Consider the following 16,162-nt stretch of genomic DNA (forward strand, 5'->3'; position numbering starts at 1 on the left):
TGGAGAGCAGGACAGAAGGCAGATAAATACACGTAGTATTAGCACCTGCTAGGTGGGTAGGGCTTTTTGAGTTGTGTCTAAAACTTGTTACTTGCTTGCCCTTCAAATTAACCAGAGGTCTGGTTAATTGCCATCTCTGTTTCAGAGTTGGCCCTGAAAGTAGAAAAACAGAATCACTTCTAGAATAAAAGGTCAGTGTTGGTAGTGGGAGGGAGACCTCTCTTGCTTATAGCCAAGCTTAAATCAAAAGCACAACCACAGTCTGAAAGACAAACAGCTGCCCTGATACAGGCAGTCTGCACAAATGGAAGTGGGGTGCGTTTCTGCCTTTCTGTGCTAATTTCTCTACAGCAATTTGCAGAGATGCAAAATAAGCTGCAACTAGCAAGGGATGCAAATCTGCTAAAGTTTCTTTAGTACAGGTCAGACTTACTTTTTATTAAACTAGAAATATTTGAGCTTAGAAGTTGGTATGTTCTGATCTTCAGTGGAGTAATGGCTTGTAGACCTAGCAGGGACCCCAAACCTTTCTACCTCAGGCATGTGCTCCTATAACTATGCATAGAAAATTTCCCAACTAATTTTAAGTTTGGTATTGAGTATTTGTCTTGCTGCAAAACTTGCAATATAGAAACACTTCCCTGTCCCTTTAATCAGCTCGGGTATGAAGCATGAGGCAACTTTTTCTGCAAAGCTGTCTCCTGTCTGCTGTCTCAGATTTAATATGCTGTCTTCCCAGGTGACCCTCCACAAGCTGCTGCCTGGATTGGCCAGTGTGTGCTCTACTTGCTGATAATGGTGTTTGAGAAGTCCGTGATCAGCCTTGTCCTGCTTATCCCTGGTTGGACAAAGGTAAGCTCCTGAACTGTATTTTTCTAGCCACAGCTGTTACGGCTTGTTTCTTGTCAGCTTTGCTTTAGTAGTGGTCCCCATCATCATAGGTCTTTAATCCTTATGACTTGTTGACATCTCTCTAGAAGAATCTTTAGCTTAAGTTTGGGGAAACGTGACTTTCATAACAGTTTGGCTTTTGGTACGTTCTCTTGCTAGTCAAAAGCCAGTAGAATAAGATGCTGCTTTTAATTTTCTCCTCCATCCTTGGGAGGATAAAATAGGCTGGGCTGGCAGTTGAGCTACTTCAGTTCCGCCAGACAATTTCTGCATTTGTTGTCAAGTCAGTTCATATTGGTGTTTTGTAATCCCATGCCTAAACTAGGGGCACTCTTAGAGGTTAATTTGGGAAGAACTGCCCCAGTAGTATGCTGTCCTTCCCCCCACAACTGCTTGTGTGGTAGCTCATGCAATGGTAATTGTGTTGATCGTGAGTTTCTCTTTGAAAAAATAAAAGTAATCATCCTGTGGCAGTTGTAGCCCCCTACCTGGTGGCACATAGGTGTGATGGGTATTAAAAAAAAAAAAAAAAAAAAATAATTCCAGGCATTGATGGGTAACTCAGTATCAAGCATATTGGCACGTAGTGCCTAGTACCTCACAGGCTGATGCGACTTGACTGAGGAGTTATTTACAGCAATCTGGGAGCACTTATCTGTTCCTGTTAAGGGCTTGTCCTTCTAACCCAGGAGGCTACACTGCCGACTTGGACGTGAACATGTTGTTCAGCAGCATGTGCTGCTAGATCCAGAGATGCTGCTGGATTTCTTTCCATGCTTATCACGCATGGCTGGTGTCCTTATTTTGCAGCTAGGCTCCAAGGAGCCAAGGAAAGTCCTACCAGTTGTCATGGGCAGTAAAACTGAAAGTCTAGCAGTACTTATTTCTTGACCTGTACAAAATTCTGTTTGCCAGCTGGGCTAAAGGAATAGCCCATGTAATCTTCCTAAGAGCAGGGCTAAAGCAAAGGCTGCAGAGCCCTACCTAAGAGACTGCTGGTGTAAGAAGGCAACCAGTTTGCAGCAAAGATCTCGCAACAGAGCTGTTCAAATAATGCTTCTAAATGCTTTCTCTTCTGCAGCTTCAGCAGATCCTCCTGGGTTATATCCCAAACCCCCAGCTGGAGCTCGTCCTGGTCATGCTTGTTGTGCCTTTTATTGTCAATGTAAGTGATGTCTCTGCAAGCTCTGGGGGGCGGTGGCTTGGAAATTACGGTGCCCTCCCAGTGAGGGGCATGTACAGGAACTGGTTTGGGGCAGCCTTGAGTAATTAAAGTGGCTGGAACATGTTGGAGGGGAGTGGGAACAAATATATTTGTTGTCATGAGCACACGAATATGTCACTATCGCCCTGCCGTGGTCTCTGTTCCTAATTTCTGCTCCCTTGTTCGAGCTGCTGGGTGGTTGACTCTGAAGAAAGCTGGGGCTCGTTAGGTGAGGGCTGCATCTCTGCAGCAAGCTACAGGTGTGGGAATGCCCCAAAGCCCTTGAAGTTCCTGTAAGATGGCTTATCAAAAGTGACTTTTGGCAACCTGCCAGCCTAGCCATTTAGCTACACTTCAGACCGCATTACAGCAAGGCAAATTGTTCAGGTTACCCAGAACTACTGATCTTGACAAAACTAATTTGGTAAAACCTCTTGGAAGCTCAGCTTTTTCCTGATTTCCCTGATTCTGGGTAATCCTTGACCCACTGTTTAGTTCCTGTTAAGATGGGAAGTGAGAACAAGGTGTTAATACTCAGATTCCCCCTGGACAAAGGAAGGAGTCAAACTCTTTTCAGTTATACCATGAGCATTGCAATGAATGCAGCATTGGCAAAGTTGGGGTTACCTGCTTCTGCTAGCAGATTCTCTCCCTCACCCCAGGCTGCATTTCCTTATTTGAATGTAAACATGGGTTCTCATAGAACTGACCAGGGACTGGTGCGGGTAGAGCAGGTGAACCTTGGATGGAGCTTAGTTCAATGGCTATTTCCTGGTGGTAATTTGGCCTATTGTGGCCTCTTTTTAACTGGATCTTCAACAGCTATGGAATCAATAGGCTTTATATGAGAAAGGGACTTCAGGAATTGCACTCATCCAACCACAGACACACTTCTGATGGAGGGTTACTTTAGACATTAGGTTGATTAAGGCTGGTCATGTGGAAGAACCCAAAGGAGAAGAAATAGCTCTGACTGTATTTTGGTCTCTGCAATTTATTCATGTAACTCCTTCCTCCCCAAGGCCATTATGTTCTGGGTTGTGGACAGCTTGATCATGAGGAAATACAAGCAGAACAACACCCTGGACATCAATGGATCCATAGAAAGCCCTCGGGCTAGGAGGACTGAGGAATCTCAGGTAAGATCAAAGATGTCCTGTGCTTGAGACCAAACTGCAAGCTTGTGGTGTGGTCTGTGCGCTTTACCACAACCATGCAACGTACCATCACATTGCCTAGACCTAGGGTGATGCTTTAGAAATGCGGATGATGACCCTGCTGAGTCAAACTAACTCTTCATGCTTGCAGCAGGGGTCAACAAAGGGATGTTTCCTCTCAGGATCTTGCTCTAACAATGAGCAACATCACGGTCTACAAAATATTACTGAAATATTGCCCTAAATGATGACAGTATCCTGTGGGATATGAGCTAGCTTTTGCACTAACCTGTGTGGGCTTGTTGGAGTGGCAGGTTGAAGCTGGTGGGTACTTCTGCACTGTCTCTCTCAACTTTCCCGTTCTTAATTGTAATTAATCTTGGCTTAGAAGAGTCTGCTTTCCTCACTGTCATTCATAGGATTCCTAGTTTAAAAAGGATGCTATTTTTGTCAGAATTTGGTATCTTTTCAGCCAGTTGATGGTCCCTTAGCTGTAGGAAGCTGTATTTTGTGTAGTGTGAGCTTGAACCTTAAAAATTATGGAGAGGGAAATGCTCCAGTCCCAGAAGGCTTTGTTTTTGCTAATGACATGTAGTTTGCTGGGCAGGTGGTTTCTGTGCTTCTCATCTGCCTTTGGGCAGAGACCACAACCTGAGTCGCTGGATTGAATTCCCTTCCTTCCCCTGGCACCCAGACCTGCTTTCAAAGTGATCTGTGTGCGACTGCTGATACCCTGCAGTTCGCTGGCGAGACTGGCTGAGATAAGATAGTTTCTGGCAGTCGCAGGCTGGCTCCTGGAGTAGCTTCTGCTGAGGAATTTAGGATGAACAGAAATAACTCTTGGCTTCTGAGAGGTCTTTATTAAAGAGTAACTTGGCTCTTGTGCTGGTGGGTGGGATGGCCAATTACTGGTGACATGGCAACACACAGAGGTAATAGTGTTTGATGGCATGCTTGGCAGTCTGTACAGCAGCGATGGCTTCCACGGCTCAAGGGTGTAGTGGGGAAGCATCCGCCGCTCCTGGGGATGCTGTGTTGGAGGAATCCTCCCTCTGGTGGGAAGGGCAGGCAGATGTGAGCAGCTGTTGAGACAAGTAAGTCATTCCTCCTGGCCTCCAGATAAACAGTTGGAGCTTTGCAAGGTCACTAGAAACATGCAAACAGTGTGCCCCAGGGAGTTTCCTGTGTGGTGGGGGCATCCTTGAGAAATCTTTATTGTTTTGGAGAGAGGGGTGAAGAGAGGCCTGAGCTGGGCAGTACCAGTATGTCTTGATAGTTGTGCATTGAAGCTAAAAACTCATACCTAGGACATGAAGGTGGATTAACTCTGGGCATGAAATTGACCCTGGTTATGGTGCAGTCCTTGTTTCTTGATGGTGATTGATGTTCAAGAGTGCTAATTACTTGGAAAGAGCTAGGCTGGAGGTCTGCTCCAATTGTAAAAGTGGTGGTGAAGATCCACCTTACAACTGGATATGCTGGTGTGTTCCTGAAGGCTTAAGATCAGTTAAAATTACACCAGCTTAGAAACAAGGGTAAGGAGATGGCAACTGAAGTTGAGACACCAATCTCCTTTCCAGCCTTTCAAACCTAAACTTGGACCATCTACTCTTATAGATGACTTGCTGCTGTGGATACACAGAGGGTATCGCACTTAATGGTTTTCCATGGAAATGGAGCTGGTCTTCTGCCTTGCTTCACTGAAGGCAGGGCAAGTATTTTCTGGCCTCTAGCTCAGTGTTGGGTAACCTGAAGGGAAGATATGTGTTAATCTCCAGAAGCTAGGAAAGGTTCTTCTGGTAGCTCAATTAGACAGGCCGTTTCAAACGGTGGAAACTGGACTCCCACAGTCTGATTCTTGTTGTCAAAGGCTTCTTCTGTCTTCCAGGTACTTGACGCTCTTTCTCAGACAAATTTTTGCAGAGACCTTCAATGTGCAGGTCATCTGTTCCTTTAGAAACCCTCTGATCCATCACTGCAGTTGAACTACCAAGGGGACCAGTTTCTACCTGGAGCAGTCTACAGGGACTGCCTCCTTTCTGCTCAGACATGTTCCTGTGCCTCTGGCCCAACAAATAGTTTTGGCAGAGAAAAGCTAATGAATATAGAAGTAGGTGACCTGCTTTTCAAACTCTGCTTCTTGGCACTAGGCCTCGAGGTATAGCCATAGGCTCCTGCTTCATATGTCAACTCTTTAGGCTATAAATTAAATATCATGTTGGCTGGTTGGGCCCTTGTAGCTGGATTGGCTGGGATTTAGGTTTGAAAATAGAAAATGAGGGTTTGCTAGGCTCATTGCTGCTAATAACCTGTTCAAGTGGGGGGAATTTTTTCCCCTCCTGCTGCCCAGTGGAGAGGGAAGGCGGCGGTTGAGAAGCATCTCTACAGGGCAGAGCTGACTGAAGCTAATCTGTCCCACGGTTTATCAGGGTTCATCAGGGCTGTCTAGCAGCAGGCGCCAACAATTCCCCATCATGCTGCCTTCTTGAATTTCAACCGTCTGCCTATCTTGCCAATAGAGAGTGTCATTATTTTCACTCGAACTAGCAGTTTGTGCTTGGAAAAGGAGGGGGAGAGAGGAAGGAGAATGGAAAGAGTGGGCTGAAGTTAACCAGTTAAAAATCCCCACTCTATTTTTTGTGAGGTTAACAGGAAAACTCAGCTTTGTCCTTGGCTTGGTAGACCAGCTGGGTAGCAAGGAGAAACCCAGCAACCAGCAATCCTGCTTCTGGTGTCACTTACTGACTGCAACGTGGACCAAAGAACTGCAACCTCTTGTGGGCTTTAAGGCTCTTCTAGTGAGCCACACCAGAAGGCGTGACGATGGGCTCTTGCTTATAATGGAGAAAATGCTGAACTTTTTTTACTCTGAAACCCTGAAAAGGACAAACTCGCTCTTATGGCTGGAAGGATTTCACCATTCCTTCCAAGTCAGTCTTAAAGCTTTCTGTTGTTTCAGACTTGTGCCTTGCCTTGGTAAATCTTCATGTAGTCTTTTTTTTTTTTGACCTCTTTCTGATGGGATGGAGAGAGATCTCTTAAGTGCCAGTCTGAATCCAGTGCTGTTCAGGCTGGGGAAATGCATTCATCAGCATGGGCCTTATTTCTGCTTTGCATGTGTCCTGCCCTTGACCTGAGTCTCTTTTCCCTTGCCCTTGCAAGTGCCAATAAACTTTAGATCTTATCAGCAATTTCTTTGTTTCCTCCACTCAGGAAAACAAGTCAGTTTTAATAATGTTTTATTTGATCTTTTTTGAACTTCTTTTTGGGTTTTTTCCCAAAGGGGGGTGGTTTTTTCACCAAGGGAGGTGAGTGGGTTCATGCTCCTTTTCTGAAAGGCTTACATTTTCAGAGATGAGCCTTAAAGCAAAATTTGGTCTAATAAGTGGTACTTGTGAGAACCATTAGGGTGAAACTGGAAGCTAGCTTAAGGTTTGGAGGAAAGCTAATATGGGGACATGCCTTTGGTCAGCATGGAGTTTAGCACCTACCCCAATTCCCTTCATAGGAGCTGTGACTTTGGGCAAATCCCTGAACTGAAGATGCTGATGAATGCCAATACCTATGCTCCTTGCTTTTAAGTATTGAAGAATAGTCCAAGAGTGAGTTTGATTTGCTGGTTGCTGAACTGAGATTATTTTTTAATAGCTCAAGGTGAACTAAGATGCCTGGTCCTTATGGGAATGCTAAACGAAGGTGGGCATAGAGGTGCCTCTGGGAGGAGACTCTCCTACCTGTCAGCCCTACTGACTTGTGGGAATTCATCTAACCTCAGGTGCAGGAGGATGGTGGGATGGTTCCTATCTCTACACCAGGCTGGTGGAGCTTCAGGCAAACAGCTAGCTGTGGAAACCTCCTCAGAGCTTCTTTGTTTAACAACTTGTGTCATAGTTCTCAGCTGTCTGTGCAACTTCCTTCTCTGCCACAGAGACGGTTTGGTTATCTGAAGGGTCTGCTTGGATGGAGTACCAAACCAGAAGGCAGCCTCTTCCTGCAGACCAGAGGGGTTGGCAGAGTGCATAAGCAGCCCTGTTTCAGTAGCGTGGCCCATGTTGTTTTGCAAGCTGCTGGCCTCCTGGTGTGGGGAGGAATGCATGAAGTATTTGAGGACTGCTGAGTGAGACAGTAGCACATTGTCTCTGGACTGGGAAACTGTGGTCCTTTCCCAGCTGTGCCACCAACCCGCTGTGATCCTGACCGGGACGCATCTGCAGGCAAAGTGCCTTGTCCAAGTTGTGCTGAGAACTCCCAAACAGGAGTTTGGCTTGAAAACAGTATCTGAGGGTATGTCCCATGACTGTCATAGCAATGAGGTGCTGTCTCATGATGAAGCTCCCTGGGGAATTGTGGAGAGGTTACTGGGGGACTGTTGGCTCAAACAGCCTTGTATGAGCTGTGCGGTGGGCAGGTAGCAGCCTGAATGGGTCTGGATGTGCAATGCTTAGTGCCTGCTCAGTCATCCACGCTTGGCTGCAAGTGGATTTGAGTTTGCAGCTGAAACCCACCGAAATTACCAGTTCATTAGGCCCCAAAACTAGCCTGTTGCAGCCTGTCAGAGTTCAGTGAGTTTATAATGCTGTGTGTGACTACCTGCCCACTTTTTTCAGCTTCAACAGCATCAAAATATTAATATGATAAACAGAGGAAATCCTCACTTGGAAGAGATGGAAACTTTCCAGTGTGTGTCTTGAACTAAAAAAAAATTCCTTGAGACCTATGGGGGGGGATGACAAGAGAGCTTAATCTGATCTAATGCTATCCTTTGAGTGTCTGACATGCTGTAAAGATAACATCAGACAGAAGGTCTGGAGTGTGCGTGAGGAGGAAATCTCTCCCTGCAGCTCTTCTGCTCCTTTGAAGTCATTGACTCATTGGAGTTTGTTTTTCCTGTTTAGTTTTGTTGCTGTGGTGACTGGCCTGGTGGTGCTGCCTAAGTGCGAACAAGTGGAGGGCAGTTAATTCACAACTGTGCACCGAGATTGCCACAGATAAGACTAATTCCCCATGCTCCTGGTTTTGGCCAAGGAATGCTGGGCTCTGGGACTGGTTGAGCTGTTGAGGACACTCCGCATGTGAATGCGCTGGGCCGAAAGCCCATGGACCATCCCTTGACTTGTGCCTTTGAGCAGGAAGGTTGCTGCTGTGGGTTATGCACAGGGAAGCTTCATAGTGCATTGGTTCAGTCCTTGAAGCAAAGTGAGGTCAGGTGGGGCTGGGGCTTGGGTGGGAGGTCTAAGCTGCCTGGCTGGAGGAAGCTGTGGTTGTGGTACCTAGCCCTTGTCCCTGCATCAGCCATGAACTAATGATGCTATTCAGGTTCTGTGATGGGCAGGTGGAGGAAGGGGCAAGGGCTGCTGGCAAGACTCATCTAGGGAAGTAAAACTGGAGGCCCTTGACTGTGCTGTTTAGGCTTGTGCCCTTCTGTAGAGTTGGGTGCTGAGGTGCCAAGGACCTGGCCAGGCTTCTGATGTGGATGACTTGTGTTTATCAGAACTACTGTGATTCAACTGAGCTCCTGAGTACTGCTGGGCATGACACAAGCTGTAGCACAAGGGTTAACAGTGCTTCAGCTGTGCTTAGAGGTAGCTACTGTGAGGGCTAATGACAGTAGGGCTTCTCTTGCCCAAAGATGGGGTTTGGGGGTAAGAAGAAGAGGTAGGACAGGGTTGAGCAAACAATCTGTCGAGCCATGAATATCACCCATGCAAACTGCTCATACAGCCTGTTGGTTCGCATTGGGTTTCAGCTCTTCTGCAGTCAGTGCAGCCATAGCCTGAGTAAAATCCGGCCTTTTTCCTCTTCCAGATGATGTGGCTGGAGGATGCCCCACACGTGGCTCTGTCTGCATCGTGCAAACGCTCCAGGCCGGTGACAGCCAGTTAGCTCAAAACAGCCTGTTGGTAGCTTCAAGTCTGAAGTTAGCTACTGAGAGCGTAGGTGTTCCTGGAGGCAATGGGCAGCCTTTTGATCATGCAGCTGTGGGCTTTCTTAACCTGAAGAGGTACTGGTGAGAGGTGTCAGTGCTCTGTTTTGGCTCCCACAATTCAGTCTGAGCCAGGAGCTGCTGTGCCAGGTAGAAATAAGATGCTACCAGGCTAGGACACCATTCCTGAGCTTGCTGGCCATGGCTGAAGTTAACTGTAGCTCTGCTTGTTCTCCTGGCTGGGCTTTGGAGATAGCAAGTAGCTGGGGGAGGCTGGGAGATTCTACATTTGGTACAGCTGTTTACAAAATATGTGGCCTAGCTTTTATACATCTCCACTGAGACTGCAGCCTGGCCTGAACACGCACGTCTGTGTGTGAGTCCTGTACCACAGTGAACAGAGCTTGTAGCTGCCTGTTCTCTTGGTGGGGGGGGGTGTTGGGACACCAAATCATCACAGTATCTGTACCCAAATCTGTCTGGCTGTTGTTGGAGAGATGGTCAAGGTGATCTTGAGACCTTTTCCCATCTGCCAGAGATGATTAGATCTTGTAGCAGACCCCTCTAGGGGTGCTTGATCCCTTCAGCAAACAGTATCAAGAAGAGGTGACAACTTTCACTTCATCTGTTCTTCTTTCTAGGTGTTACTCTCTCCAGACATGGAATTTGATCAGTCTGAAAGTGACCAGGATATTTCAGGACTCCAGGGGATGAACCAGAAGATGAAGCAGCCCAGCTATCAAGTGGTCATCTGACAAGACTGAGCCAAGGGAGGTGGAGGAAGGGAAGCAACACTGATCTTTGAGCTGGCCGAGGAAGGGCAGGGTGGGGAATGCCAGTTGATCCCTATGGATCTGCAGAGATCTTTCTGCCTGCCTCATCTAGACCTGTCCTTCTGCAGTTGTCTCTTTGGGATGGTGTCTGTGCCTCCTGTACAGGCTTGAGCAGTATCTGCTTTACCTGCCTGACCCTAACCTGTACAGACGCAGGCACGTTGAGGTTAGGGGTGTGGATATGTACTTCCCCTGGCTGGCCAGCTGGGTGTAACTTTTTGTCAGGGCTAAAGACTGAAATCAAAAGATTGTCTGCTTTTTTTTATAGAAAAAAAAATCTGTACTACCTGAAATGTGACACTTTTATATTCACAATACTTAATTGGTTTGTGATATGTATATAAATGTCTTGGGAAAATTTTCAGTGGATCTGATGTTTTTTACTGTTTTATAAGGAATGTAATAAATGTTTGAACCTAAAACTGCTTCATAATTGAAATTCTTCCACGTGCTTAATGTTTTGCAAGACCCTAATGCTGTACACAGGAGGAAGGGGATCTGTTGAAATCTTTCCTACTCAGTTCTTCATATGGCAGGTTGCCTTCCTGAAGTAGGGCTGTCCTAGTAAACCTACAGAAGAAAAGTTGAGTCACGGTGCTCAGTTTCTGTAGAGGGGTTGTATGAGCCACTTCAGTGCAAGGACAGGAATAGTTTTGGACGTTGATCGCAGTTGCAACCTTACAAGTGAGTATTTACTGGGAGCTAGAAGTTGCCTACTTTCCTTTTGCCTCATTTCAAATAAACATATAAAATCTCTGCAGGACCCGATTGAAAAACTAGATCTGATGAGTTAGCTGAGGTCCCATTAACCAGCCATGATCATCTGGGTATAAAGGAATGGCCTCAGGTAGGAGTGCTGCAGGAGAAGACCCCTGGGTCATCCCAGATCTGGCTCCAAATGTGTGAGGTGCAGGGCTTTCCCCTTGCTCTTTTGCTAATATACTGTATTCATCTATAAACACACAAAAATGCAAAACACTTCGCAACTCTCCTGGGGAGAGAGAGCACAGAGCAGCTGCATAATGCATTCCCAGACTGGGTGCAGACACACAGCTGTGGTGAGACCCATACAGTGTCCAAACAGTGGATAGTCCTCAGAGCAGAGCCTGATCCAGGATCCACTGAATTGAACTGAACTGATAGACCTGGCTGCACCATAGACAGGTTTTGCTTATTGCAAGATGGTCCCTGGAAGTGTTAGGCAGGAATTATCTTTTATTTTCCCTTCTTACCTTGTATTTTCCCAGGAAAATGCTCCTTCAGTGGAAAATAAAGGATTTGGATTTTCTAACTTGGATGGGTTTTGACTTTTAAAAGCTGAGAGTGTGCGAAGTTTTTGGGGCTTTTTTTTTGTAACTTCAAAGTAGTTTAGAAGCATTAGATGCAAATCAAAGACTTGCATGCCCCTTAGTGAACTCGATGTGCTTGGCTACACTTGCAGCTGTGCAGCCTTATACTGTATTTCTGGAAATTAAGTGTCTCTCTCTTTCTTCTTTACTTAATGAGGGGTGAAAATTCTACTTGTGCTGGCACATCAAGTGGCTTTTAGAACGCATGGCATACAGCTCTCAATAGATCATTTATATTGCTCAGTGGAATCAGTTTCACAATGCAACTTTGGCTTGTCTGGCAGACTTCTGCACTGCGAAGGGCTGGAATAACTCCTGTGCTGTTCAAGGTCTTGACTGAAAATAGATTAAAACAGCTGCCCTATTAGAAACTTATTCCCTGTTTTGAGGTGTACTGGTGTTTTGGGATTTATTCTTGCTATTGGGCTGCACGGTGCAGTGCTGCAGTATGTGAAGAGTGCAGGTTCAGCCACAGCAAAGTCCTTGTCCTACAATGGAGGGTGATTGATGGGATCTTCATCTTAGCTCTTCGTTGAGGTTGGCTGAGAAGGCTCACAACAGGCAATAGCAGAGCAAGTACGATGTGGGGGAAGGTTGCTCCTCTCCAGCATTGTGTAGCTCATGCTGTTTCAGCAACCCTAAATTCAGAAGTCCAGTTCCCTTGTCTGAAATGATGGTGTGCCATTGGGCTCCAAAGTGATTGCTCAGCCCTCATTCCTGAGCTAGCTGAGCAGCTTGCAATCTTTAACTGTATCACAGCAAAAACAAAAAGTGCTCTGTGACAGTCTTGGAGATGAGAACAAATGTGTGCCTGTATGTGCGGTTGTCATAGTGCACTTCTGGGAGCTCTCTGTGGTGTATGGCAGAGGACTGTGAGGACCAAGCCTGGACGCATTCTCCTTCTGAGAGAGCAAAGTGTTGTGATGCCCCCTTTATTGATGGGGAAAGCTGCAGTTTACAGTCTGTGACCTGCCTTTGCTCTTAGGCTAGCAGGAGCACAAACTCTGGTTTCCCATGTCTTATGCTACTGTATTTAAGGGCTGGATCAGTGTGGTTAAATTCTCAGTTTAGCATGGGAGTAGACCCCTAGGGTTTGTTCACATAACACACTTCTTGCTTCCTACCAAGTGTATAGAGGGTGAAGAACATCATTGACCTTTAATTTTCTGCTAAAATTACTGTGGTTCCCAACCTATTGTTATCTTGTGAGTGGTTCTCTCAGCCATCTGGTAATATAAGCTTGTCTAGCAGCATAAAACATACATAACATTAGCTTCAAAGCTTGTTTTATCTTCTCCAAATGAAAGCTTCACTGCAGTGTTCACTGTAAAATATTTATTGTGAAATGTATAACTGGAGCCTTAAAGAGAACTTGAGTATATTGCTCCAGGTGCTTCACGTGGCTGGGAAGTTGGACTTGATCATTGTTCTTTTCAGGCCCTGAAAGAAATATGTTTCCTTGGTTGGAGGAGGAGGAAGAGGAGTAATGATGCACCTGAAGCATTAGCAATAGGTGTCTGTGTGTACATATATATATATACACACACATATCTATATACAGGAGAGATGAGAGGAGAGCCTAAGCCAACCGCTCCCCTTAGCAATACACTTGAACAGCAAAATGTGGGAGGAGAGTGAAGATTTCAAAGAAACCTTTTTTCAGTAAGGACAGTATGGAGACACCTGCCGAACCTTGGACTGTCTAGAAGTTCATTGCCACTATCTGTTTACCCTGTGCTAGTGAAATGAGAGGTTATTTGGGAATGGGCTGGATGATCTTCCTACCATCTGCTTGGGTGGAGAAGTCAACTTCATGGACGCTCTTTGTCACCTTATTCCTGGCCCATAAGCATTAGCATCTTTGGTTATTGCATATTCAGGACTGTGCTGAAGGTCTTGCCTTCAGTTCTCCCTTGCAGGAGAGCTATTTCTCAAGATAGCTGGGGCCAAAGCAGTAGTTTAATCTTCATGTTTTGTCACAAAGCATGAGCCTTGAATTTTGCTCTGATTCTGCTCTCTGTAAGGATCTTCCAGAGTGCAATGAAATTAACTCTTTGCTTTTGGCTGTTTCCCTCTTCCCTGCAGCACATGGTGTGAATAAGCAACGGTGCTTGCTACCTGCTCTGGTGCCACAGTGCTAGTGTTGCTAATTAGATGAGTAAGCAACTGGAAAACCATCACCCCCGACACACACCCTCCCAGCAGCTGGAGCTCCTACAGCAACAATATGATTTAATTTTTAAATATGCAAAAAATCACTCAAGATTGAACCTATTTCTGTAGGTCTCTGGCAACTCCTTATTTTTTTCCCCAACACATGGATATCATTTAACTGCTGGAGATGCTTCCACCCCCACCCTCCTTCCTTTCAGTCCTGGAAAGGCAGAGTATACATGAGCTCAATTTGGCTTTGCCATGTAAATGTCTTTGTGGTTGTTGCAGTTCTCTTTGGCCAAGTACTCTACTAAGCAATCTCCCCTGTGGCTGATCTATAGTATTATTCAGTGATGCCTCACTTCAAAATAAACCACAGCCTTGCAGTTTGGGTTTGGAGGTTTCTTTGCAGAGCAGCACCACCTGCAGTGGGGGTGGCTGGCGGACCCTTCTGTAACTTCCTGCTGCCAAATTCCTGCTGTGTACAAATTCCTGCAGTGTAAGGAAGGAGATAGAGCCAGGAGAAATTGTGATGAAACATTTTTGACAATTTGGAGTAAATAAAGACTTCCTCCCTGATTAGAAAAACAGCTAGAAATGTCTAGTCTGCTTTGTAGGGTCATAAGCTGTCAGAGGTGCTGGTTCATCATCCTTTGGAGAACTTAAATCTCTGCTAAGCAGAAGTGATGCTCTGCTCAAGGAGGTGGTGGGTCTGTTGGAAACTCACAGTGGAACTTTATTTCTCTCTGAGGCAGTCAAGGCTCAAGAAAACACTAAACCTGCAATGTTATTTAAATGAGATGCTTTATGGAATGGGAGCCTGCACCACTCCTCCTGCTGCTGAAGACAGCCTGTGCACTGCGACAGCAATAAACTACATGAAGGTTTTCACCATTGTTTTAAGGGTCCATAGTGGTTCAGGGACATCATGCTTAATGGCGAATTCAGACCCCATCCCAATAACCTAGAAAGCAATACCCTCTTCTGGATTGTTGATTTAAAGTTTTGATTTCTTTGTCACCTCTTTGATGCTAATGGGTCACTGCAGATGAATATCCACCCACCTCTCCTGTCTCCCTCTCCTTTCCCCAGGGACCATGGGTGGAGCAGGTGCTCCAAATCACTTCCTTGCAAAGCACCTGATGTTGTCTCTCTAGATAGGCACAGTGCTCTATGATCTGTGTCTCTCACCGGGTGACTCACCAGCCCCTGGGGGTATTGCACAGAACCCTGCAAGGGTTTCTTTTAAGGCCAGCAGCTCTCTGCACTTTTAGATACAAGTGCTGGCCTGTTTATCCCTCCCTTCCCACTGGGAGAGCACTAATCGCACCTTTAACCATGTCCTCAACCCAACCCCCCAACCTCCTTGTCTTCAGGAATTTGATGAACAATGGTCATCTAGCATGAAAGACAGACAGCTGATTTCCAAGGGCAAAAAGCCTTGGTTTCTTTGGCACCAAAAAGTAAAGAAATATTCATAAGTTGCCTAGCTCTAGAGGCTTCAGAAGGGAATCGCTGTCACACATGCTGCTGCAATGCATTGCTATGATCGGTCTTAAAGGTTGTTAATCATCCCAAAGCTGGTCCCTGTGTCGAAAGGATGAGAAGCCAAATAGTCTTTATAGCTCCCATCGATCAGTTTATCTGCATTATTTTTGGCAAACCAGCAGTCCACTTCCTGCTGGCCATTGTAGATCCTCCTCTGCTTCCACACAACAGGAACGAGCCGCCCCTTCACTTTCAGGGTATTTGTAGGATTTGGCTTTAATGCTTCCGTTTGGTTCTGACCAACTTGCTGATGACTTGTGTTTAAAGACTCCTGAAGAAGTTTAACTTCATGGTTCAAGAACTGACCTGCAAGGCAAGATAAAATAGAGTCCATGACTGGCTGTTTTGTGCCTGTTTATAAGTTGAGTGTTCGGGTTTTTTAACAGGCCGTGTTTTGAGGATTCTTAGCGTAAGGGATTGTAAAGTGCTTCTCTGCAATAGCAGGATGAATCTAGGTCCTGTGATTCTTTTCTAAATCTCACAAACATAGAGATAGAGATTAGAATAAAACCCTATTTCTTTTTTCACTTGTCAAGATACATTGTCTGAGCTAAAGAGCTTTTTGAGCTGCCAATAGTAAGTTCCCTTCTGTGGGCCAAGGTTACTAGAGGATAATAACGCATACAATGCCCGTCAGCAAGCAGAAAGAAGATCTAGGCCTGAAGCTTCATGTTCTCTTCCCTTGCCTTGGGAGCCAGCTCTTTTGGGCCAAACCTAAGTGTGGATTTAGAGGTTTCTGCATGCGAGTGGCCTGAGTCCAAACCTCTACTCCTGAGGGATCATCTGCTGCCTAACTTGGGGGTGCCCGAAAGTGATGGAAACTATGGCTTCAGTCTTAGAGTTCTGCACCTCTACATGGCCATAAACATCACTACTTCTCGTTGGCTGAAAGAACCCAACCATCTAGTCATTCTCTGAGCCTACCTAAAGCCTAGTTGCCCTCAAAATGTGGGGATGGTTCTTCTTTCACTTCATGTTTGAAAGAAAGAGGCCACAAAACATACCAATGTTTCTTGATGTCAGTGAGGCTCAGGTGTAAACAGCTCTGTCCTGTGAAAACAGACCCTCTGAACATGTGCAAGTGCGGTACTTGAAGGTTAACC

At 45.8% G+C, this 16,162-nt stretch overlaps 2 protein-coding genes across 2 annotated transcripts in view; one reads left to right on the top strand and one right to left on the bottom strand.

Moving 5' to 3' along the window:
* Window positions 1-10,313, top strand: part of LOC104635134 (store-operated calcium entry regulator STIMATE) — a 36,701-nt gene extending 26,388 nt beyond the window's left edge. Inside the window, exons 5-8 of the mRNA XM_075742835.1 lie at window positions 740-852; window positions 1,973-2,056; window positions 3,118-3,234; window positions 9,817-10,313. Of these exons, the coding sequence (XP_075598950.1) occupies window positions 740-852; window positions 1,973-2,056; window positions 3,118-3,234; window positions 9,817-9,930 (428 nt within the window). The 3' untranslated portion in view covers window positions 9,931-10,313. The remainder of the gene's footprint in view (window positions 1-739; window positions 853-1,972; window positions 2,057-3,117; window positions 3,235-9,816) is intronic.
* Window positions 10,314-12,677: 2,364 nt separating this feature from the next.
* Window positions 12,678-16,162, bottom strand: part of ITIH5 (inter-alpha-trypsin inhibitor heavy chain 5) — a 52,295-nt gene continuing 48,810 nt past the window's right edge. The window contains exon 14 of the mRNA XM_010301853.2: window positions 12,678-15,365. Coding sequence (XP_010300155.2) covers window positions 15,067-15,365 — 299 coding nt within the window. The 3' untranslated portion in view covers window positions 12,678-15,066. The remainder of the gene's footprint in view (window positions 15,366-16,162) is intronic.

This window comes from Balearica regulorum, chromosome 1 (genome assembly GCF_011004875.1).
Source record: "Balearica regulorum gibbericeps isolate bBalReg1 chromosome 1, bBalReg1.pri, whole genome shotgun sequence".
In the NCBI taxonomy this organism is placed as follows: domain Eukaryota; kingdom Metazoa; phylum Chordata; class Aves; order Gruiformes; family Gruidae; genus Balearica; species Balearica regulorum.